The following is a 26,872-nucleotide window of genomic DNA, read 5'->3' on the forward strand; positions in this document are numbered from 1 at the left end:
TATGTCACTATTAGCCGCTGCCTACTCACCAACCTGTCGGAGGACGTGCATGGCCTGCAGTTGGTGGAACAGGAATAGTACACAGCCAGCCTGGTCACTATCAGCCACTGCCTACCCACCAACCACCAGCATGGCATGTGCGTAGCCCACAGTTGGCAGAACAGGAACACTATTCAGCCGGCTGTACCTGCTTGGAAACCTACCTTCGGCTATAAATACTCCAACACCTTGGAATGGTATCATCTTATCTCATATCTCATATCTTGATATATTACCTGATATCTGCTCTAGTCATTCTCTTAATATACACTTATATTCAAGAGCAATCTAGTCTGATTCTCACGCCGGAGGGTGGTCACAAGGAGGTACCCCCCCCCCCTCTCTCAGTGACGAGCTCATGGTGTCTATTTTGCAGGTTATCAGAAGAACCATCTTCGCCGGATCTAACCCCTCGTGGGAAACATCTATTTAACCCCCAGATTGTCCATAATCTGCACGGGGCCGATTAGTGTTTCTTCAACCACCATCGCACCGGTCAGAGGCATGAGCCCCAATGCAAAGCCCATAACTTCATAAAAGCTATTTAATGTTTGTACAAAACAATGGAAGTATGAATGGAACCAAGTATTTTGAGATGAAAATGCATGCAAGTTAAATATTTTTAAGGCTACGTACTTTTTTTCTACTGTTACTTTCCATTAAAACAAACCGAACACCTCTAATATCAAGAAGCTAGCTGGGGCAGGCAACAACAAGAAAAACAAAACTAGTCAGACAACATTTTTCACTAGTTCTACCCTTATTTTTAATCCACAATAAACTTAAAACTTTAATGCCTCCAAAAATCTTCTTAATCAATCTTCACCGGAATTTAAGGCTACGTACGTCATATAAATATATAACGTATAAAAAATGAAAAGACAGTATTTTACAACATGCAATAACGGATCAAAAGATTTATTATTTAACAAAAGGACAGTGTGTGTTAATAGTGTTGATTCTTAGAACAATAACTTTTATATAATACAATATACATAACAAACAACATGACTTATATCACACAATATACATAACAAAAAACACAATCACCCCATATTCATTACTAGAATCACTTAAACATATATAGTTTTTCCACACTTTTACTTAATAATCTCTTCCTTCATAGCAAGTGACAAGGCCCCAAGATTTCCCCCATTCGCCACGACAACTCCCGGCATAGCCACCGCTCGACTCCCGACAAAACCCGCTTCTTTAACCTTAATCTTTCCAAACTTCACCTTCCCACCTTCACCATCATACACATGTCCAAACAACAAAGCATCACGCCCGACACACCCGTACGGTTCAACCGTCACCATCTCAGGGTTCAACACTGCACCCATGCTATCCACATAAGCCCCATGGCTCCAGGCAATGTGTGAGCCCATTAGGTTCATCCATAACCCGAACAAAACCGAACCACTAACCATTTCCATAAAGTATTCCCCGACCACGGTCCTGACCGCCTGCCAAATCGTGTCCAAGTACACACTCGTGCTCCATATCATCACGGTTTCACCTTCTTTCTTCTTTCCTACAAGAACCCATTTGGCTAGCCCGCAAACCACCCCGGCTAGAACCCCTGACCCGACCCAGAAACCCGGTATTAGCCAACTCAATTGGCTAAACTGGTTAACATAGTGTGGTTTTAAGTGAAGAACCATGTTAAGAGGAGTGAATATAACCATCCCCATTAGAAAATAAGGTATGATGAGCTGAAGTAACGGTTGGCCCGACATCATCCACACGGTCTTGTACCACGGTCTCGCGAGTGTCACGTTTTGAGTATCGGGTTTCTTGATTCGGGCTGCCATCGGGCAGCCCGTGAGGTCGACTTTTACATCAGAATGTTCTAGAAAGTTCCGCCAATATTCCGGTAAGGGCCTGTTGTTACGTAAATGCTGGCAGATCGAGTACACGACCGATCTTCCATGATCCATGGATGCACTCTGGGTACATGATGTGGCCCGAATAACATCGATTTCACGGCATTTTAGAAACGGGTTGAACTCTAGATTAACAGACTCTTCATCAGAGAGTAGCTGGTCGATTATTATCTCGCCCACTTCGACATACGGGTATTCACTTTCATCCCACGGTTTGGTACAATCGAGTATGGTTTCACATTCCGCTTCATCGTTCGGTACATGACGAAATTGAAACTGAAGCACGTATCGAACTTGTTCACGCGAACTCACACGGCGTTTAAAATCATCATCAAGAAAAAGAAGCGGGCGCTTGTCATTCTCGTCTCTCGGGATTGCACCCGTTTCGGGCGGGAGTAAACCCGTGGGATCCACTTTCCCAGAATCCTCACCGATCATTTCATCAAACGGTCTCAACTTAAACTTAACGTACATTTCGTCTCCATTTTCAAATCTAAACAACCTACAAACATTGGAATAATAATGCAACTCGGTATACGAGTCCGTGTTTCTTAACGATCCCCACATCGCGTCTCGTATATGAGGCGCGTGCTTCACATGCTCCTCGCGCGCTGCAGCCCCACAAACCAACCATGTAGCAAAGTCACCAATCGTACGCGCGTGAAACGCGTTACCCGTTTTTAATGTCAAATCAAGAATCGAAGTCTCGTTTGAAAGAATTCTTATTGCAGCGCCCCGTGGGTCGAGTCTCGCATCATCATCAGAGCTTAAACAATTACTATGACGAATGATGATCGGGTAACACTTCCCGGGTGAGAATATTTTGTGATCGGGAAGCCCGTGTACGGTATCATAAACCCGTAAAGAACCTTTTCCAGTTGCACCAATTCGGTGAAAGTATCTTGATTTGACTTTTAAAGTTGCAGCAGCAAAGTTTGCAGCAAGGTTCCCAAGTACTGTCTTATACTTATTATCCATTTCTTCGATCCGATCGTCTAACCAGTGCGTTATATTCTTAACCATGACTGGGTTTTGTGATCCAACAAACACACCACCGGTTCGAAGGGTTGAGTTCACGGGTGCAACCGAGAGTGCACCCAGAATGACATTGGACTCGACCACTGACCCGGGTAAGACAAGTCCTTGACTCCCGATAACCGAATTTGCTTCCACCTTCACGGGCCCATGAACATACCCGTTTGAGCTGTGAAAACCTGTGACAATCCTACTGAAATCGCCTAAATGGACCCCATCACCGATCAAAACTAGCTCCGGATCGGTAATCGGGTTAATGGCCCGAATCGAGCAATGACTGCCAATCTTTGCACCTAACACGTGAAGGTACATACAAAAAGCTTCGGTTCCCGAAAGAAACTTTCCAAATTTTAAATGTAGGGAAGTCGTTAACCGATGGCAAAACCACATTAAGGTTCGGTTTTCTTGTTTCGAACTTGAGAGGATTCGGTGTAAAACGGAAGTTAGGAAAGTGAGAATAATGCCATGAACGAGGTACCCGATTGCGATGGTCATTGAGAAAGTTAACGGGCTTGCAGGAATGTCTTTAAACATAATGATGTAAGCGATGACATTGAACGGAAGCCAGTGGACCGAGGCGCATAAACAAAGAAAGCCCAAGTGTTCTAAAGGTTGGGGCTTTTGTAGTAGCCATGTGTAGAGAGTGTAACCAATGGCTGCAGATAGACAGCTCAGCAAACCGACCATGTAGATGCCAATAATATGGTAAAATGGCTCGAGCCATCCATTCGTATTATTTTTAAAAATAGTACCCTGCACTCAAGGTTCAGAAATGTTATTAGTTTTGGACTCGGACAGACCCGAATTGTGCAAAATGACCCGTTTTTAGACCCAAACCCGTTAACTGACCCGACATAACAGCCCATAAATAACCTCTAAATTGTACAAAAACATTTAACTCAGACCAACCCAAGATCCCAAGTTGTACAAATAGCCCGTTAACCAACCAGACCATTTTAACGAGTTGGGCCAGAGTGGGCCGGGGCTCGGCTTGTTAAAAACCAAGTCAGCTAGGCTCGGTCATCTTAAAAGCTCGAGCCAGCTTGCTTATTTTTAATTTTTAATTTTTTGTGCTTTTGACACAATTTGATATGTATAAGATAAAAAATAATGTATGTAGCATACACATAATGCGGAATCTATAAACTACAGAATTAAAAATTCATATAACAGAAATTTGGGTTATAATTAAACAGATTAAAATTTTGGATTCACTTTTAAACGAGCCAAACGGAAATTAGCAATATTTTCTTTTTCCATTAAAAAATGTCAAATAGCATTAAGTTCAGGCACAGCTTGTTTACGGACTAAGCTGGCTTGGCTCGGCTCGGCTCGGCTCGGCTCTGCTCGTTCACAACCAAACCGATTCCGAGCACGCCATGAGCTTTTTGAACAGCCTTATATTATACAACCTCTAAATACTAAAGAACAAGGTAATATATAGTAATACAAACCTGTTCAACCTTAGGAATCTTGGACACCTTAAACTCGCGTTGACCATCTTTGCAAGTCTGCAAGGCCGGAATCTGAGCTCCATCATCCACAAAGCTCCCTTTCTGAAGCACGGCATATGGGCCCACACACGAGTTATCCCCAATTATGATTGGCTGCAAACTTAAAACACCATTTTTAACCTCATGGCTTTGAATCAATACACCTTCTGCAACCACTGCACCGTCTCCAATCATGACCAAATACGGGTCGGTAATATCAACAGTATCAAGACCCACTGATGACCCGATCTTTGCTCCTAACATCTCGAACCATAGCCGGGCAAAGACCGTACCTTTTAAATGCACCACATTAACCCGAGAACAAACCTCATGGGCTTTGTATAATGTCCACCATTTCACAAAGTCAATTGACCAAATGGATATATTCGGAGTTAAACCATAGTTAGGTTGAAGAAATGAGTTCCCAAATATACCAACAGTTATGCAAGTAGACATCATATAAAACATCCAAACTAAAGGAGCACACACTACTGCTATTAAGTTACCACCTTTTGAGATTATATTTGTGAAAGCAGAAACCGAGAGATAAACGGGTAACATCAGCAAGGACGAGATGTAAAGGAGCCCGAAAATGTGACACACCCAAATACGGAATTTACGGGTTGAAGAAACATTAAGTGGAAATTTAACAGAAACTGTTTTATTATGAGGAATGTCTGGTGAAGAGCGTGTGCTTTCTGGGAAAGATTTTTTTAAAAGATCTTCAGCGAAATCTGCCAGGTCATCAATACAGGTGGCGGTGAAAATGTCGATTGCTCCCACTGGAGTCCCGAGAAAACCCGAAAGCTTTTGAGCTGCTCGGACCACACCGATGGAATCGACTCCATAATTTACAAGACTCTCGGTAACCGAGATGCTTGCGATGGAAATTCCAGTTTGATCAGATAAAAGTTTTCTCAAAAAATTAATAATTTCTTCTTTAGATGTAATACCCGAATCAGTACGTTTTGTGTCACGGGTTGTAGACTGAATTGTTGTAGATTGAATCGGTTCGATTACCTGCAGCTTGCTATCTGTAAACTGTTTTAGACACTCGAACCGCTTAATCTTGCCAGATGTCGTCTTGCAAATGGTTCTTTCTTTGATTAGTACAACTGAAGCAATTGTTATACCGTGTTCTTCTGCAACAACGGTTTGAATCCGGTCAACGATGTCATTTGGTGGAGGCTTGTTTCCTTTGACCTCTGCAATAACAACTAATCCAGTTTGATCCGGGTTTTCAGGTATTATTACCCCTTTATTCAATAATATATCTTCGGGAACACCTACAACCGCACAACACCCGGGTCGAATAACCTCAGACGAGGACTCAACCGTCTTTTCAACATCCGATGCGTATATATTCCTTCCACCAACAATAATCAAATCTTTTATCCTCCCGGTAATGAACAATTTCCCGTTAACAATTCGGCCCAAATCCCCGCTTCGAATGTACATTTTCCCAAAATGCCCTCGAAGCTCGTTTCGAAAAGTCTTCTGGGTCAACTCTTCCAACCCCCAATACCCGACACCCGCACTCGGGCTAGAAATCCAAACCTCCCCTTCTTTACCGCATTCCACATGTTCTTCGCCCATCTCGGGATCAACAATTCTAACATCCACATCAGCATCATCCGGGCCCACATACCCACAACATATTCTTCCTTCCCAATCTTGATAAATCGATTTTCCTAACCCGTATGCACAACTTATGTAGACCGAATTCTCAGCCATACCGTAACCAGGAGCCATCACTTCTTGAGAAAGCCCGAAATCCCGAGTCAACTCGATAAACCTTTTTAAAGTTTTCGCTCTCACGGGTTCAGCAGCAACCATTAAAAAAACCATGGAAGAAAGATCAAGTTTCATAATCTTTTCCTTTTTGGAAACTAATCTTCTTGTTAACAATTCAAGAGCAAAATTTGGGGCTGCACTATGAGTAGCCCGGTATTTGCTCATGGTTTGCAGCCATAATAACGGATTCTTAATGAACGTTATCGGAGAAAACAGTATAGCAGTCCCGCCACTAACCAAAGTGGTAAGAAGCCCACCAATGAGGCCCATATCATGGTACTGAGGTAACCAACTTACAGCAACTGTATTTGATGTGCTTTTGTATACCGAACGCATTAACTTCACGTTATGAATAAGCCCGGTATGAGTCAGCATGACACCTTTAGCATCACCTGTTGAGCCTGATGTAAACTGAAGAAAACACAAATCTTTTGGCAAAACCCGAGATACTTTAACCAATATGCTTGCATCATCAAAGCTGACGTGACACCCTTTCGAGTTCTTGATCCAGGAATCCGTATGCAGCCATGGGAGATTCGGCCAAGACCCAGAATTTTTTCGTTTACCCGTTAGCATAATCTTGTTCTTGGCGGAATTCGCTTTCACGTAAACATGATACCCAAAAGTGGATAGTATTGCAACCGCTTTTGTTCTTTTTGCAATGTTTTCAATGTGAAGAAGCGGTTGCCCGCCCGTTTGTGAGGGGTCGGGTGGAATGGCGGGTACGGGTATGACTCTAGCTCTTAGACACCCAAGAAAAGCGTCCATAAATTCAAGGCCCGGTATGTAGACCAGAAGAATTCTATCACCGGGTTCGATGACGGCCTTTTTGTTTGTTAAGAGCTTGTGAGCTATATAAGAAGCATTAGTATCTAACTCTTTATATGTTCTGCTACTTATTGTTTCTCCTTTATCATTGATCCATGTGTATAATGTTTTATTTGCAATGACTTCATGATTTCCCCAGTGTCTTAAATAACCGTCGATAGATGAGACATTTGGAAAGTCAACCCCGGGTGCTTCGTTTAGTTGTTTAGAAATCCAGGAACAATTGTCGGGTTTCATAGTGAACAGTCTCTGCAAAACCATAGCTTCTATATTAGGTAACAATTTTAATTGAGGTGGCAGAATGAGCGGGTTGGGTAACCCGTCAAAATTGGTGAGTTTTTTACTAAGTCAAACGGGCCGGGAACTTTTTGTCCACAACTTTATAAATAATTAGTGTCAAATAGGGGTGTAAGCGAACCAAGCCTCGAGATTGGCTCACTAAGAGCTCGAATTGAGCAGAGCTTAAATGAGCTTGAGCCTAAATATAAGTTTGTTTAATAAATGAGCCTAAGCCCAATCTTCACTTATTGAGCTCGAGCTGGCTCGCGAGTCTAAATGAGCCTGTTAAACATATGGTTTTTATATTTAATATATTAGATATATATTTTGATAATAGTATTTACTGTGTATAAGGCAGGGCTTTGGATCAAATACAAATGAAATTAGCGTGCTAATTGTGAGAATCAAGTAGAGTAATTACTCTACTTGTATATATAATTACTCTACTTGATTCTCACAATTAGCACGTTTTTAATTTGTACGTTAACTTACCCCTATAAGACAGTGATAAAATAGCTAAATAATACACATTATGTTATATCTAAAAATTATAAATGTATATAAATTAATTAATAAATAATAAACGACCCAAGCCCAGGCATGAAAAACCACTCACGAGCCGAGCTCGGGGTCAGCTCAGCCCGGCTCGTTTACACAGCTTGTCAAATATGGATATGAAAGGTATATTATTTCAATTATAAATTTCAGATAAAATGATTTAAAAAGGTTTTATGTATTAAAAATACACTTTAGACGACTAGTCGACTGTATGTAGCCCGTTGTATGAAAACACAGTATGCAGTTTTTCCAAACACCCATAAGTCAAAGCATAACCTGAACCGGCCAGTTCTAGTTAGTATCTGAAGTTTTGTACCTTAATATATGGAAAACTCGGTTCCGGGTTATCACTTGCAAAGTGCTTCAAAACCAAAGAAAACGCATACGATGCGTTCCTTTCTGTTAGCTCAAACGCCATTAATCCTCCAACATAGTAAGTATTATTCTGACCTTGAAGCCGGTTTTCCACCTTCTCATAAAACCCATCCTTCATATCTACATTTCATTTCAACAATTATCAGTTCAATAATTTATCACTACTAACTTTTATAAAGATGAAACCTTAAAAATTAAAATAGTCTCTAGCCCTTTAACAGTTTAACCATACCTTGACTGTTGACATGTGGGAAGTACTTGAACCGTCTTTGTAAAATTACTTTATTAACCTTTCCTCCCATACGCGTGACTGCATCAGCCGCAAGCTGAATGATCGTTTTGCCCACAATATCGACTGAATTGCCATATGACCAAAACAAGAATATGTTTGTGTCTGAGTAGAATCTTTGCATAGCAACTGGGTTGCCAATTGTGTTTGGATCATCTATAAACTCCTCAAAATAATAAAACCCGACTGGAATATGATCCAATCCATCTATCTTCAACACGGTTGTATAGTAATCAATAATCTCAACTTTACTAAATAATTCCTTCTCAAGATCACTCAAATCCATAGCCTTATTTACATATTCTTCTGCAATAAATATCAAAAACAATACTTAAATAAGCTCTATTTCATTGTTAAACATATTTACAATCGATGGCAGACCCAGGAAAATATTTCAAGATTTTATAGGGTTCGATGGGATTTTAACATATATACACCTTTAAAAAAATTTCACAGGGTCGGCCGACACCTACACCAAAGGTGTAGGTCCGCCAATGTTTACAGTGTTGTAAAAATCGTGATTTGGCACCAGTTAATCTATAACTAATCGCTAATCGGTACATTACCGATGCGATTTCACCTAATCAGACCTACAAATCGGTGATCAGTCAAACGCAGTCAATTGGCCCAAATCAGACCTTGGTTTTAAATTTTAGCCCATTAACCCGAGCACCTGACCTGATCCATGAACTAATATGTTAATTTTTAAATTATTTCTCACTAATTTGTTATGTTTACGTTTAACTGTTTTAAGTGTGAACTATACGTCTATAATATGTTAACTTTAAAGTATATATCCGATTAATCCCGATTAACTATTAATCGCTAGTCAGTACCCCACCGCCCAACATTACATTGTAACTAAAACTTGCATAAAAGCTAGAAAAAGGATCAAACCTGCGGTTTCCAAAGGCGATCTATACGTCTTCCCACCGTCTACCGGAAACGAACCAGATATTATTAACTTATCAAACTCCATATCCACCTTCTCACCAATTTCAACCTCCACGCTAACACCATCATCATTTCTTCCAACTCTTACTACTCTCGCATTACAATAAACCCGAACAGGAAGGTGTTTACTAACCTTATCCCAAACACTCGTATACCCGCCTCTAAACCTCCTAACCTTTCCCGCCATTGACGTCCTGGTAAACTCATGCACGTACGCATACGGCATGTTTTGCACAAACCCATACCCAGAAGCCGTGAATCCGTACGCAACGGACTTAGGAATATTGAGTCCATGGGATTTGAGGAATGAAGGAGTTGGGTCTGAAGCGATGTTGCTTATGGCGTGAATGCCGATTCGGGACGTGGAAGCGGCTTCGTCTTGGAGTTTTAAGGTTAAGGATATGATGGAGATGTAGTCGTCGATGAGTTTGGTGTCGGTGTGTTGGCCGGTGGAGGTGTTGATGGTGGCGAATTTGTGGTGGTGTAAGTCCTCTGTTTCGGCGGTGGTTTGGTTTGCCAGGTGGAAGATGGTCGGTGCGCTGTTGGCTGCTAGGACTTGACCTCCCAAATCATAGATCCTTCCTGGTCAAAACTTAAATTATTAGGGATCCATCCCGAAAATTTCAATTTCAAAAATTACAGATTCCTGGTGCCGATACCAAATCGTTATCGGGATGGTGTTGGTATTGAAGGTAAAATTCAGAAAATATCAGTACTGTATATACAGGTATCCGTATCGAAATTCAAAACTTTGATACCGATTCGGTACAGACAATACCAAATTGGTATCAATTCCGGTACCGGTTCGGTACCAATACCGAATTTGCTCATTCCTGATATTCATACACCATCTCTATATCTATGGTATTTAGACCTATACGACTCGTATAGGTGTGTATGAGTTGTATTGGTCACGCGTGACTAACAAGTATGGAGAGAACAAAGACAGAGCTTTTTGCCATCAATACGAATCATCGAATCGTATAGGCCTTTATGTCTGTTATTAGGGTTGTCACTTTTACCCGAAACCCAACCCAAAAAACCCATACCCGAACCCGAACTAACCCGACCCGAAAAACCCGAACCAGATAAAAGACTAACCCAAACCCGAACCGAAGTAATTCGGGTTGGTTCTCATGTTTGATTTATAAGTTTCGGGTTAACCCGAAAAACCCAAATAAACTTTTAGTTTTGAAATTAAATATATTTTTAGGTATAATAGTCTTAGTATTAATCACTAAAGTTATCAGAATCTGAGCGTAATCGACTGTTGTCATTCCAACTATCATGGATTCATGGATCGATTGTTTATTGTTAATTTATGTTTTCCATTTATTACTAATAATAACCGTAATCGAACAACCAAATCACATTTGATTGAAGACGATTATGGTTCAAGTTAGTTACTTAGTTTTACTCTTCTTTTGAATTGTTTTATGACTTTATCAAATTATGTTGGTTTATTATTTGATTATTTGCGTTACAAGCAAAGAAGAATATGTTGTTTTAATTTTAGCATTGAAGTTATTATTTTTTTTTTTCATTTTCTAGGATACTCGAAACCCAATTAACCCAACCTGAAAAAACCGAACCCAAATTACCCGAACCCGAAAAACCCGTGAGAGATTTGGGTTGGGTTTTAGGTTAAGATTTAAAACTTTGAAACCCGAAGAACCCGACCCAAAAAACAAACCCGAAGAACACCTCTATCTGTTATAGTTCTTTATGGCTCTATATGCCTCGTATAGGCCCTGTACACTTCGTAGTGTTCATTTTAGATGAATTCTATGTCTCATATAGACCATAATATCTCATTCTTATTTGAATTTTTCACCTTTATTCATATGCACGATATACGACTCGTGTAAGTTTTTGCCAACATCATTTGACACGATCACCAATCGACTTGTTTTTAACCATCCTCTTCATAATCAAACGACTTATTTTTAACCAACCTCTCATCATCAAATGACTATTATTTTTACAACTATTAACTAATCAACGTTCCTGTAATTATAAGTTACTTTTTTTTATTTATAACCATTTTGAATGTTATCTATTAAAATTTGTGTTTTTTTATTTACAACTTTTAGTTAATTTAAAAAACGTATCTATACAGCGCGTGTAGGCTTATACGGCTCACATGGGTCTATACAGTTTGTTTAGAGCTATACAATGCACCAAAAACAAAAACTGACACCTTCCGATTCAAACTGGCAGGCTCAGGGCCTACACGACTTGTATATGCCAATACAAGCCGTATAAGCCAAAACTGATGTTTGAAAATCCAATGTGGTGTATGAAAATCGCACGCCAATTATTAATATAGATATATTTTCCAATAAGAATTCGCCACATAGGCGTCGCCAACTAATATTGCTCGTCGCTTTTTTGACGCTGAAATTTATACAAAAGTTACGAGGACTCATCTTCTGACCAACCATTATCTCAAGCAAACTAAGTAAGTTTGCAACCTCAGTTTTTCAATCGTTTACAAGTACGCTAAAAAATAAGGATATTAACTTGGCTCCTTTTAATCTACTTGCAGACAGCTAAAAACTATAATTGCATATTAAATTTACCTTCTTTAGTACATGTGTCAAGTAATTATTAACCATAAAGTGGTCCTCGGACTTTTTTATAAGTTTCAGTGTTCAAAATGTGTCGGCTAAGATTAGTCGGATTGCCCCTCGTGGCACAGTCTGATTAGTCTAGAAGGGGATGTGTAAAGAGTTATGGGCTAAACAAATACATGAAAAAACATATCAAAAAATAGATGTTTGACAAACGTACTTTTGTTATAAACAAGAAAAAAAAAAAACCGGTCAATTCTCAAGATATTTATGATGATGATATACACACATAAAGTAGATAAATATTATGTATTTCATGACTTTTAACAATAAAACTTGTCTAACATAGAAACCAGTATTTATAGACATATATACATAATATTTATCCAGTTTATATACTATATAGTCACAAAACAAAACAAAACAAAACAAAACAAAACAAAGCGTACCTTCAATATCTACAGATTCACACATTCCTCCTACGGAATGATGTTTCTCTAAAACAGTGACATTAGAGTAACCGAGTTTGCATAGTGCATAAGCTGCCGATAACCCACTTGGACCACCCCCAATAATCCCAATCCTTGTGTCAGTTTGAAATCGAGGATGCACCTTCAAGAACTTATCTTCTATTGCTTCTCCCGTCTCCATATCCTCTAGTAATTCTGTTGATGTCAGAACTTCATAATCAAATGAGAAACTAAAATCATAAAAAAGAAGTAATACAAACCAAACAAGATCGTACCTAAAAGAAGCAAGCGAATACGAAGAAATATGCCTGCAAATTTAGTAATAACTATTATTTAGTTGTATGATTAAAAGTTGCCATATCTATGTAGTTGATTAATAGAACTATTTTATACTTCTATCAAACCTTGTCTTTGTTTTGATTAGAGTAACATCTTATACAGATTAGAAATGGGATTTAAAAGCATGATATATAGATGCAGTTGGCGAAACATATATATAATTGAATTTTTGCATGGTTACAATGACTAATTACATGATTAAAAGACTAAAAGGATATTTCCACATGGAGAAATGGCCATCTACATTGTATTTTAGTTACGTATCTTGAACCATTCCATGAATTAATAGGTCCTATTGATTGTGTCTCCCCTATATTCCACGTCGACATTTGATCAGTCGATATATTGACTTTGTATGAAAAGAATTATTATTAAATAATAATAATAATAATAATAATAATAATAATAATAATAAAACTTATTGTTATGTCGTCTCATGATTGTTCAATTGATTCAGTTTACGGGTGATACAATAGCCGTTTATAATTGGGATGTCAATGACGGTTATTGGTAATCTCGGTTCATATCCAATTGTAAAAACACGTTTCAAAACCAAGTCCAATAGTTGCATTTATTTATTCATTAACGCTTAGGTATCACTTAAACTAGGGGTGCAAACGAGCCGAGCCGAGCCCGAGCTCAACTAGGCTCGAGCTCGGCTCGTTTAACTTGTACAGGGCTCGAGCTCGGCTCGTTTCGAGCTCTATTTTCAAAGCTCGAGCTCATGAGTAGATTTTCAAGCTCGAGCTCGGCTTGGGCTCGGCTCGTCTCGTTTACTATATATCAATTATTTTTTTATATAATTATAATTATTTTTATATATTTTTTTCTATTATAATTTTATGTATTAAATAGTATATATTATTTAGTTATTTTTAATTATTTTTTCATAACATTATATATATTAATTAATAATTATTAAATATATATTTTAAAAAATTATATAAATGGCAAGCTCGTTTAGGCTCGCGAGCCAGCTCGAGCTCGATAAGTGAAGCTTGGGCTCGGGCTCGTTTATTAAACGAGCTTACTTTTAGGCTCGATTAAGCTCGGCTCGATCGAGCTTTTCTACTAGCCGATCTCGAGTAGCTCGCGAGCAGCTCGGCTCGTTTGCACCCCTAGCGTAAACCATGTTTGTTTGTTTAAGGCTATCCATTGAAATTCACAAATATGTTTCTTATAATTTTCTGAATCCATAGGTCAATGCATTATTGTTTAAGGACAAATTAGCAAAATAAAAAGAAATTGTGTTTGGGCGTGGTTCGGGTCAGCATAAGTGTATGTTTCGAGTAATCAAGTTTCGAGTTTACAATCAAATTCAAGTTCATTTGGCATCCCTAGTTACATCTAGTAGTCAAGATGAAGTGGTTAATTAAGCACAAATAGTTACCGGTTGTTATGTTGAATATATTAATAATAACTAGTTTTTTCCCCCACGTGTTGCGGCTGGGGACATGTATACGTAGAGTGTAGAGGGAAAGAAAACATGTTTGTTGCAATTGGGGACCTGTGAAGGTAGAGTGAAAGAAATCATGTGTGTTGCAATGGCAATACAGCGAGACTTCGATCAATATGGCTAATCAATATGGCTATGGTGCTATATTTAAAACTCGGGTTACCATATTAAAAACTTTTTGGGATTGTTGTGTAACTTAATGAAAGTTATGGGTGCCATAAGTAAAAAAGGGAAACTTTTGGGACTATTTATCTAACTTAATGGAACTTAAAGATTCCAATATTAAAAAGTTGTGGGATTAATTATGTAATTTAAAGAAAGTTATAGGGTACCATAAGTGAAAAAGAAAACTATGTCGGTTGTTTTTGTAACTTAGTGAAACAAGATGGTTGAAGTTGATTGGGTAACTTATTAAAACTATTGGGGTACCTTATGTAAATTGTGTTGGCACAAACGCACAGTTTTTAATATAGCCGTTTTAATATAAAATAGTTGCTTTAAACTCGTGTGAAATAACAAAACTTACGCTGAAACGTTAAAAAAAAGAAGAATAGTTAAATTTTAACTTTGTTTAGATCAAAACATAGATAAATATAAGCATATCGTAATGATATATTCATAATTTTATTAAAAAGAAACATCATGTTTAGAAGTTATATAAAAAATTAAAAATCAACAAATAGTTAGAAAAATGAAATATTTTAAAAAGTGTTGGATTTAATATAAAAAAGCATTCATTATGTGTAAGTTGTAGAGGGCCATTATTTAGTATTAAAAACATTCATTATGTATGTGTATGTACATTTAAATTTTAATTAGCTAAATATGTACAACTGAGGTGGTGGTTAATTAGCAAAGGCTATTGCAATGTTTTAGAAATTGGTTTTTTACTCGTATTGGATTGACTAAAAATTGGAACAATCGGGTTGTATCAAATCAATCAGGTTGAGTGTTTAACTTCTAAATTTCATATACATACAACTTTAACTTAAAAAACGTCAAAAGTATATGATTCCATAATAATCCAAAAGCTAAACCATAATAACAATAATAATAAAGCACTTGATTTTCAAAAGAAAATTCTATTAAAATAAAAGTGTGCAATAGGTTTATGATATCATTTATTGGTATACTCGTTTGAATATTATCTGTTAGGTTAAAAGTCATTTTTAAAAAATATGTGCCGTAAAAAATATCAAAAATTTATTGGCTTACGATTTAAACCGATATTTTTGATACTCTAGCAAACCGTCCAAACATACCGGACTTTAAATACCAGCCTCCTGTTCGGAATCCAGTATAACCGGTTCAACCGACCGGTACAAACCGGTTTTTAAAACATTGGGCTATTGTGCATATCAAACACGCAATTATAACTCAAAATAGTGATCATGTTACATAAAACTGTTCCTTACCTTTTAAACAGACACAATAAAAAAGTTCAGTTATAAAACCAGTTTCTATTTGCTTTCGTAGTCGAAATTGCTAATAAATTATTTTTTTTTTCAATAAACCACGGCTATATATGTTTGAGAAAAAAATATTTATGATTGATGATATATGGATTAAGGATTATATAACTAAAGAAATAAAAATGATCGAACTTACCGACCTTGTGAGACAATTAAGGAGAATCTGAGTGATCGAACATTTTGGAATGAACAATGAAACTCACGGAAACATCAAATTTATAGACAAACAAAGGAACACGTGGCGCAACAAGTCATGCACATGCAGACACATAGCAAGGCTAGAATATCCATACAACCCTGCATGCATTGCGTCCTTGTACCTTATACTTTCACGAACGTACAATCAAGTACGTTTGAAGGAGTTTGGTGAATTAATTAATACTTGCATTGTATTTGCATATGTGATCATAGTGGCATTTTGAGAATAGAAAAATATGCAGAATATCTGGGGAGTATATGCTGCAGGCCCAACAAACATTAATCATTTCCTCAAAAATTCACACACGGTGAGACACCAAAGAAAGACACAAAGCAACACACCCGTTAAGGTTTGATTTCGATCTTGATGTTTCAATCTTTATAATTAATTCAACTATATATAGGTTTTGGTATTAAAGATTCTTTTATTTGTTTCTTGAAAAGATTTAATTTGTAAATAGGATATGATTCTTGGTTACAAATGTAATATTGTTAATAAAATAAATTAATGAAATGAAATATATATTATAGCTTTATTTGGGTATTTTATGTTTGTTTTATGGTATTGATGAAAATAGCAAGACAAGCCCTGTGACCACTGGAACATAGGAACCCTAAGTTCAGTTATTCAAATGATTCTTGTCTTTGTATTTGCACACTTTAATAAATAAGGCTATGGTGGGTTAATGTGGTGGCTTGGAAGTGACATTAAGGCACATTTTAATTAACTAGCTAGAGTGTATGTGTAGTGAACTTGTGATGGGGTGAAATGTGGTAGAGTTAGTGAACTTTGTTAAATAATTAAAGATTGAAATGTTAAAGTGGCTAAGCCTAATTGGCTTGAGGAACAATAAAATTGGGCAGCGCCCGTGAAGGAGTTGACGATAGAAAGGGAAACGTGCCATCATGTGGCTAAAGGCCGGTGTTATGATGGTGGGGACAAGGTAAGTGATATGGCTCGTTTCACGCCCCAAATAACAAAGGACCAGAAAACACACACTCTAAGTTAACATCTTAAAGTTCCATATTTTTCAGCATCTGAACCAAAACTTTTCAGTCGGATGTTAAAATAGAATTCTTTTATATTAGCTTTAGGTAGTTTACTGGCTGCAACAAAGAGTCGATCAAACCACAAGTAATAATGGTGGATAGCTTTAAACCAAAGGCCATGCTTTAAACCAAAGGCCCATGTGCTCCATTAATGGACAATGCACTTTGCCAGGCCGCACGTACTTAAAAATGAATGTAAAATGGATGATGTGAAAATATAAGTATTCTTAAGAATGTTTTAGGGTTGAAGAACTATTAGTATTTTTGATGCATTTGTGAAAATCTAATATTGCAGCTACCTAGACGTGTTTGTAAGTGTATTTACCACTTAGCACCGGTGATAGTCTTATTTGTGGTTGGGCTAAACCATCTATGACCATTGTTGTGTATGCCTGGTCTATTGATCAAAGGGTCCTAATTTTCCTAACGCGAAAATTTTTTTATGTTAATTTCAAGGCTTATTAATAAGGTCATGATCTTGTTGTTTTTAACATATTGTCCAATTGGTTCTTGTCTGTGCTCCATGTATCCGTTAGTCTGTTATATTTTTATTAGTTTTGTTTGATATCATCCAAATTAACAAAATTAAAGTCAACATTGATGGGATTTCATACGCCATCAAAGTTGATCATAATGTAACAAATTAAGCAAAAGAGGTATGGCTCTTTATAGAAAATATTTTGATTCATTGATTTCATTGATGATGTAATGAAGTAAATGCTTACGAGTTTGTTTCGATTCTGGCCTTTCATGAAGGTGTGAGAAAATAAGCTTGGTTCATGATCATTTAAACGTAGCTTGATTCAGCCATTTTAAATAGTTTAGTTGTGGTGTGTGTGGGGGGGGGGGGGGGGAGGGGGGGGGGTTACTTTTGGGTAGCAGGATCATGTTATCCGGGTAGTTTGGGAAGCCCCTTGCTCCCCCGGGCACTGGAATCAGGTTCGTGAACCCGAAGAGGAAGGAAGCCCATGGGAAACGGTCATATAGCCATTAAATTTTTGACTATTGAACATTAACAAAGATTTTAAAAAATAAAAAAATATAATCCTATAAATGTCAAAAATAAAATTAACCTATTTTCTTCTAAATTTACCAATTATTCTACTCTGAAACTCATATTTACTCTACTCTAGTACTCGATGGTCAACTCCATGAAACATAATATCGTCAGATGAGTGTGTGTTTTCTGATTCTTGTGGGTTTGAATTTCTTGCAAAGGTTGCCCAACCGTATACGAAGTTGAAGACGCGGCAAGGTTAAAAAAAAGTATGTGTCAGAAGATCGTGAAAAGGCTCATTATGTTCTAATGGGAGATTACTTCAACGATAACAAAAGGTATGGCGAACGACTGTTTCGATTGAGATTTTGATTGTCAAGGAATTATTTTTAAAAATTGTTGTAGATGTAAATACCAATTTTGAATGGTTTCAAGAAGGGATATATAGACCGAGGATGAAAAAGAGTTTCACATCGTCACAAAACTGTGCGTCGACAATTAAACAGCTCGCAACGAGTAATCTTCTTGACGAATACGATGAATATTTAGTTATGTCTGTTAGAACATCAAGAGAAAGCCTATAATATATTTGTAATGCGATTGTTATATTATACAATAAAAGTTGTGTACATGTATGAAGATAGACATGGTCATCCTGGGAGCCCGGTATCATTGACTATACACATTGTGTTGGGAGAATGTGTCCAACGAGTTTGCAATGGCAATATCTAAGATATTGAGATGTAATAACTAATAACCAATACCTAACAATCATGCATGCTTGGAGTGGTGGTGTCACCTAATTTATGAACTTGCCATGTGTTATTATTTATATTTTTGTATGAAAATTATGTTTTTATGTTATTTGTTTTTTTTAAACAATTTGTTTAGTTTAATGAAATTATGTTTTTTTTATTTTAAACACATAATTTAATTAATTTAAAAAGTTGAATTTAGGTACTTTGGACAGGTTAGGAATGCGCCTTGCAATTTGAGTACATTGGTTGCAATTTGAGTACATTGGGTTCAACTAAGGGGGCTGGGGGTGGTTTAAAAACCATCACTTGCTCCCACCAATACAAGTGTGTCACCTCACCTCACCTCACCACTTTCTATCACTAGTGATGGAATTTTGGTGGGGGTGGTGGTGTGGTGTGATAGAAATTTTTTTTTTTTTATATTTTTTTACAATTTAAAAATTAAAAACAATAGTAAATTAAAAAAAATAAAAGTTACATTAAACAATCTACTCCTCGTCCGAATTCAGAAATTCCAAACCTAAAGAACCTACAAGTTCAACTACATCATATCTCAACCGATGGTGAATATCTTCGTTCCGCAAGTCTAATTGCACGTTCTCAGGAACGGGAACTTGAGTAGGAGGATCCGGCACCCAATCTGGAGAAATTGAACGTCCGTCTTCTTTTATTAGCATATTGTGCAATATGATGCATGCATATAATATGCTAGAGATCATGGGTTTCTTCATTGCACGAACCGGTCGACTAAGTATGCACTATCTACCCTTTAAGACACCGAAAGCTCTCTCGACATCTTTGCTTGCCGATTCTTGCAACTTCTTGAACGCCTTTTCCTTGACCTCGACAGGAAATGAAAAGGCTTTCACAAAAACAGACCATGCCGGGTAGATACCATCGACAAGAAAGTAGCCATGTCTGTAATATCTCCCGTTGACAAAATACGGACAGAAGGGTGCGGTACCATATGTCACGCTTTGAAACAACGTTGATGTGTATAGAACACTGATGTCGTTGTTTGAGCCAGGAACACCAAAATAAGAATGTCAAATCCATAAATCATTTGACGCAACCGCTTCAAGTACGATAGTCGGTCTTTTGATATCACCCCTAACATACGCCCCTCGAAACTCCCGTGGACAATTCCTCCATTCGATATGTGTACAGTCGATGCTACCGAGCATCCCTGGAAAATGCCATCTAGCCTCATGCGCGGCGTAACGACGTGTAATGTCGTGTCTTGTTGGTTTTCGTAGAAACTCTTTGCCATACAATTTAATAATCGCGTTATAAAAGAATTGCAGACATTCACGTGAAGTTCTCTGTGACATTTGTAAGTATTCATCGAATTGATTGGGTGGGTTACCTGTCGCTAATTGACGAATAGCGGATGTGCATTTTTGAAGCACCGTAAAACTTCGTTTGCCCCTCGCGTCGTAAGATTCTTGAAACCATTCTTCGCTTGCTTCGACGTCCGCTACAATCTTTAAAAATAAAGATTTCGGCAAACGAAACCGATCCCTGAACGTCTCGTCATTGTATTTCGGCTCCTCCACAAAATAGTCGTTCATTGGCACTTCGTGGGCATGTATACGATCACGATCCACCATTTTTTTCTTTGGACGGCTCTGGCCTTCAAGTTCGTTATATAACAACGGGAACCATTCAACAATGTCATCGTCCGAAGACGAAGAGCTATCGGTGTTTAGCGGAAACGAGTTGCTCGGAACATCCACATTTTTTTGTTTTGAATTGAAGTAGTGAAGAAATAGGTTTTTTGTAGTAGAAGATTGAGAGTGTTTTGAGTTGAATTTGATTTTAAGTTGGATTGAAATGGTTGTTAATTTATATTGTTTTAAATTTTTTTTTTAATTACCCAACTCCAACGGTCACCCTCCTCCCCAACGTTCAAATTCATTGGGATTCACCACGTGATGGCCATCACAGCCGGACCCCCATCACGCGTGATGGGGGGACCGGCGACGGTGTTCGTGATGCTATCACTCGTGATGGCCGTGTATAACGGACCACCCCCACTCCCCTAAGATAGAAACGAGATGACATAAAGAAACAAATCATGACTCATATTATTTAAAAAATCTCTTAATTATTAATGTGTGATTGTTATTTATATCCAACCTCTATCCAAAAAGTTAAAATGTGACGTATCAAATACTCGGAATATTCATCCATGTAATTGACATGGACATAATTTGTTTTTTTGACTTGCAAATCCTATCATGATCCATGGAACCTGTCCTTTCACCAGTCATTTATTTAACGCGGTTGAGGTGATAAAACATGTCGGTACAAGCATGTCGCATTGCTTATGAGTTACTCGAGACCTACTCTCTAAATATCCACTCGAGTCGAGATCAAACTTAGATTGGAGATTGCTTAATAAACAAGTCCTAATGTGGAACTGATAGATTGGGTTAGAACTAGTATTCAAATCGGGTTGGTTATTTAAACTAGTTCCGGTTTTAGAACCAGTATGTTGTTTCACCTAGTTATATGTATGTACATTTAAAAGGCATAGTGTGAAGTTTGGTCCCCTTAACTTTAATTACAAAATTTGGTTCATTAGAATTTTGCCATAAAAATTTCAGGCATATACTTTTTAGCTCTTCAACTTAGTTTTACATATTTATTTATTGGCCCCTCAACTTTGGTAATGAAATTTTTGTCCTTTCAACTCACATATTTACTTTTTGACCCCTCATCTTTGGTAATGAAACTTTTGGCACAAAATTTTTACCATAACGAATCGCACTGATACAGCCGACTCCCCACTACGTATCCACCGCAATGCGTGAGACCTTTTGAACATGCAATGCATTTAACCCACTCCAAAGCAACGCGTGGATAGAAAAACTTGTGTAAATTACTATTGAAGATAAGAGGTGCACAACCAAAATGGTTAATCGGTTCTTAACCGGTTCCAACCTAAAATCCTAACTGGTTAGTAGCCGGTCCACAACTAACCGATTTATACCCGGTTCTAACCGCCGGTTAGAAACCAGTTTATATTGTTGATCTTCAAAACCGGTTACAAGCCGATTAACCGAACCAGTTATTTGTTTCTTTTATTATTTTTTTTAAAACCGATTTTTTCTAATTATTTACTGGTTCTGTTATACCCGAAACCGATTATACTAAGTAGAGGTTTCTTGAATTCTTTTCTCAAAACGGATTAATACCCGACCAGATTAACCGGTCAAACAGGTTATATGACTATTGACCCCTAACAGGTTGTGCACCACTACACATGTAACTAACAACTGGATACTGATCTAGTGATCTTGTTCTCCATCTTCCTACCACCAGAGCCAAATTAACCGTCAATAATAATGGCTCAAACTCCACCTCATATCGCCATTATCGGTGCCGGAATCTTCGTCAAATCTCAATACCTCCCGAGACTAGCAGAGATCTCGAACCTCGTCGTTGTTAAAACTATCTAGAGCCGCTCTGAGGTATTATTTATTTCAAACTAGCGTAACTTAATCGATTAAGTGTGTTGTTTAATTTAGTGATTAATAATAAATTTATGTAGAAATCGTCACGGGAGGCTTCGGACATTGCTCGGAAGGTGTTTCCGAATGTGGAGTGTAAGTTCGGAGATGATGGACTTGATGATATTATTTCGGATCCGGATATTGTTGGAGTGGTGGTTGCTCTTGCTGGCCAAATTCAGGTTCATTTCTCTGGAATTTGTAGTAACAAAATGTAGGATGATGATTGACACTTGACATAAATCCTGTTTTAGTTTATACTAAATGCCATCTGTATTTAGGACTGTAAAAGGACGGCGGGAAGTTCGTTTATTTTCTTTCGTTTGATAAATGAACGAACATGAACAAGGAATTTTGTTCCGATTAACTAAATGAATGAACATGAACAGAGGCCATCATTGTTCAATTGTGTTTGTGAACGTTCGATTATGTGTTTTTCACGTTTATGCTCGTTAGTGTTTGTTTTTTTATGTTTGTTCATTAAAGGTTTTTAACTTTTAGTGACTTTTCTAATCTTATTGTATAGATTTAAGCAAAGTTATTAACTATATTTAAAAATTATATATGAGTATTATGTGATTAATTTATATGTAAAATTAGCACATGAATAAGAATGTTAAAAAGAAAACACCAACGCAAACTTGGTAGCCGGACCATTGACACCGACCTTTCTCAGTTAGCTAAATCAAATAGAACATTGTTTGTGTTAATTAGTGTTTGTGAAACGATCACGAACACACTCATTTCCTTAATGAACAAACTCGAACACAAACAAGAAGTTTCGTTCGGTTAGCTGTTCGTAAACCGTTCGCTTGTTCGATGAAAGCTTAATAGAACAACATGAACAAGGCCTTGTTCGCTTCAGTTTGGTTTGGTTCGGTTCGGTTCGTTTACAGCCCTATCTGTATTAGAACAACCAACAAATTTTTTGTCATTATACCAGCGGCATCTCTAAGCTAGAATCCATTCTTTTGGAGTTACCTTTATAATTTCAAAATTAACAAAGCAGAACTGGTGATTATTAAGATTCCAACTCAAAATGATCAAATGCTACTGTTACGTGCAGGTGGATATGTCACTAAAGCTTCTGAAGGCTGGAAAGCATGTTCTTCAAGGTAACCTATATTCAACTCAAGCAAATAATTAGTTATTTCTATTCATTTTTCATGGAATAAACTTATATCTTCTTTCTTTTGCTTCCTTGCATGTTTTCTTTTCACTGAAATTTTGGCTCTGAAGAGAAACCAGCTGCTGCATGTAAGTGAGATCCTGTTAAAGCAGTTATGCTGAATGATATTAATAATAATTTAATACACTTTTTAACATTATTCTATATGATTTCATCTGTAGCTATAAGTGAGGCAGAAACTGCTGTATCAGGCTATAATTCTACTTGCAGCAATCAATCTGCTAAAAAAATATGGGCTGTTGCAGAAAATTACAGATTTGAGCCTGCTTTTGTAGAGGTACTTTGATCTTGAACTTTTGGTTTTCACTTGTATCACTGAAATCTTGCTAGAGAAACTTTATTGTTTACTTAACAGAGCAGAAAGTTGATGTCTGAAATTGGAGATATGATGAGTGTGCAAGTACTCATAGAAGGCTCAATGAACAGTTCAAATCCTTACTTCTCAAGTTCATGGAGGCGCAATTTTACTGTAAGACATTAACCTTTGTATGTGGTAACTTTATTTAGAAACTCTACAAATCATTTTACTAAGCAAATGGTTATACTGGTCATTAGTGAAGTTTAATGAACTTTGTGTGTGTGTGTGTGTGTTTTGTCTGTTCAAAATTTTAGTAGGTTATGTACAAGGGGTGGTTTTCTTGTTCTATTTCTGTAAAACTTGGAAACTCTGAATGATATTAGCAATCACCCTCATTGTAAGTAGTTTTACCCGCAAATTGCCTGATATAACTGGTTGATGCCATGTCAGCTTGCGAAATCAGATGGCACATATGAAAAAATGCTTTTGAAAAAAAAATGTTGTCTATTTACCTATACTCTAAAATGACAAATAAGACCACATCTACCAGTAAGAGGTCGTTATTTGCCAATTGGTATAAATCAGTTAAAAAGATGTATGTTGATTTCTATTATGTGCATAATTCTAAGTTAGTTGCTAAAAACAGGAAAAATATGTTAAGCTCATTTCTCTATGATGGCAGTTTGACTTTATAACTTGTTCTATAGACTATAGGTTTTTATTAGTGCATATGCGTTGATTGATGTGCAGAAAGTGGGTGACTTTTAGGAATTTCGTATTGCCTATAAAAGAATTGTTTTATGAAATCAAATGCAACTTTGCATCAGCTATGAGGATACAAAAATATTCTTATAATCCCTTCAAATAATGCTTAATACGAAGTTTCTGATAATAAAAATGCACATATCGATATATAAATATTTGATATTGATGGAACACATTATATTTCCAATTGTATACTCTATCTCTACATGTGTGGCAGGGAGGATTCATTCTAGACATGGGTGTACATTACATTGCAGGCTTAAGAATGGTATTTTTCTCCTAACTATAAAAATACTAAACATAAATAAAAGGGAAAACCTAGTTATATTAACACTAACACGAATTTATGTCAGCTTGTTGGATGTGAGGTTGCTTCAGTGTCAGCTATGACATCTCATGTGGATACAACCCTACCTCCACCAGATACCATTTCATCTTCATTGTAAGTTAACACTCATAAAATACACCCTTTCTTTTACCATTTCCATTTTTCCTTTAAATTTTGATTTTAAAATGACATTTATTTTCTTTCTTGCATTTCTAGTCAACTTGAGAATGGATGTTCTGGAGTATTTGTAATGTTGGTGTCCTCAAAATCACCAAAGGTTACAATTTAACTTACGTTTTTTGTTATTTATTTTGTTATCTATGAATTGAATGTAAAATTGTAATTCAGATTATTTTTCGTGTATATATTACAGATTATATGGCGAGTTGTTGGTTTAAATGGGACCGTGCAAGTTGAACGAGGAAACAATGACGGACAACATGGTTACGTGGTAATGCAGAATAGTCTCATTTTTGCAATGTACAATTGTTATATAATATTAATTATTAATTTAAACTTTGCATAGGTTACATTGTTTACTGCCAATAAGGAAACAAAGAGCACTTTCTATCCATTCAGTGGGGTCACCGAAGAGCTCAAAGCTTTTCTAAGTGACATCTCAAGGGCCTCTCTTCAGGTATTATATATATGATTATGTTTATGTATGTATATGTGTATATATATACAGTTATACACACACACATATCTGTAAACGAACCAAACGTTCAGTGAACTGAAAGTTCGTTTATGTTAACACGACAAATTTTTTGTTCTTTGAGTTAAAAAAACGAACATGAACACATGTCTCGTTCGTTTATATATTCATTAAAAAAATTTTAGGTCCATTACAATTTACTCTGGTTTTATGAAATTAAAATATCACCCATTAGGCCATTACAATTTTGATTGGTTTTTATCAATTTTTAAGGCCCTATAGATTGATGTTTACGTTTACTTTTAATTCGTGTTCACTCAGTTATGTTAGTTCTTTTATGTTCATTTACATTCGTGAACTGTTCGTTTTCTTATGAACGAACACTAACAAGAAAACTTCGTTCGGTTTTATTGTTCGTGTTCAATCATTTGTTTGGTGTATAAACATACTCTATTTGTGTTTGTTTTGTTTACAAGCCTATACACACATTACACATACATGTATCGAATTTTTGCAAGTATCTATTTCAACTAGAGGTGAAAAGATGGGCTGGTTGGAAAATGGGTCGAAACAGGTGTTAGTCAACATGAGCCATTTTAGCACAGGTCAAAACAGAGCGGGGTGGGTTGACCTTTGACCATTTTAAAAATATTTATAACTAGTCAATGTGTTAATTATCAAAAGCAGTATTATTACTCTTAACACTCTAAATCTCTGGATATAAACGCTCTAGGATGTTGTAAGCATTAAAAGTAAACTTTGGACTACTTTCAACTCTTTCAAGTTTCAACCCATATGTATAATATGTTTGAAACTTGTGTGCAGAATGGTAATGAAATTGAAGCTGAAGCTCGGTGTTCATATGCTGAAGGGGCACGAGATGTTGCGGTTTTGGATGCAATGCTTGAATCTGGAATGAAACAAGGAGCCTTTGTCAAGGTCAAAAAGTTTTAACTTTTCTAGAATGGCAAAACCATATGTATTACCATCTCAAAAGTATACAAAATAGAATTTGATTCATGATTATTCTTGTATTTTGTTGAAATATAGCGACTAATAAATAGGAATTTGAACAAAAGAGATGAAATATTTTGAGAAGGTGATTCTTTTCTGCCTTTTATGTTGGGGCATCCATATACTTTCGGTTTTATACTCTTTTCAGTGTCATACATATTTTAAGTTTATTATAGGTTTTGCTAAAAACCAAATGGCTTCTAACTAGAAACTAGAGCCAAGATACCATGTATACGGTACACCGTTATCTGCTAGGGGCACTATT

General features: G+C 36.8%; 3 protein-coding genes across 3 annotated transcripts; 1 reads left to right on the plus strand and 2 right to left on the minus strand.

The window, feature by feature from the left end:
* Positions 1-985: 985 nt before the first annotated feature.
* On the minus strand, positions 986-3,824 carry LOC143596671 (uncharacterized). The gene has a single exon (XM_077075381.1). It carries the CDS (start codon positions 3,645-3,647, stop codon positions 1,140-1,142), a length of 2,508 nt encoding a protein of 835 aa, XP_076931496.1. The 5' UTR covers positions 3,648-3,824; the 3' UTR covers positions 986-1,139.
* A 443-nt stretch (positions 3,825-4,267) lies between these two features.
* On the minus strand, positions 4,268-9,563 carry LOC143596677 (uncharacterized). The gene is made up of 5 exons (XM_077075386.1): positions 9,474-9,563; positions 8,520-8,882; positions 8,229-8,407; positions 4,415-7,324; positions 4,268-4,357 (listed from the first exon to the last, which is right to left on the minus strand). Exons 1-5 carry the CDS (start codon positions 9,553-9,555, stop codon positions 4,268-4,270), a joined length of 3,624 nt encoding a protein of 1,207 aa, XP_076931501.1. The 5' UTR covers positions 9,556-9,563.
* Positions 9,564-22,175: 12,612 nt separating this feature from the next.
* On the plus strand, positions 22,176-26,708 carry LOC143596672 (dehydrogenase FPY6-like). The gene is made up of 12 exons (XM_077075382.1): positions 22,176-22,319; positions 22,400-22,540; positions 23,425-23,473; positions 23,598-23,615; positions 23,709-23,824; positions 23,903-24,016; positions 24,828-24,878; positions 24,964-25,052; positions 25,155-25,215; positions 25,312-25,389; positions 25,465-25,575; positions 26,419-26,708. The coding sequence occupies exons 3-12, from the start codon at positions 23,431-23,433 to the stop codon at positions 26,545-26,547; spliced, it is 810 nt and encodes a 269-aa protein (XP_076931497.1). The 5' UTR covers positions 22,176-22,319; positions 22,400-22,540; positions 23,425-23,430; the 3' UTR covers positions 26,548-26,708.
* Positions 26,709-26,872: the final 164 nt, after the last annotated feature.

This window comes from Bidens hawaiensis, unplaced genomic scaffold (assembly GCF_021521415.1).
Source record: "Bidens hawaiensis isolate Kalapana, Puna unplaced genomic scaffold, B.hawaiensis_p1.1 tig00046835_1, whole genome shotgun sequence".
Lineage (NCBI taxonomy): Eukaryota > Viridiplantae > Streptophyta > Magnoliopsida > Asterales > Asteraceae > Bidens > Bidens hawaiensis.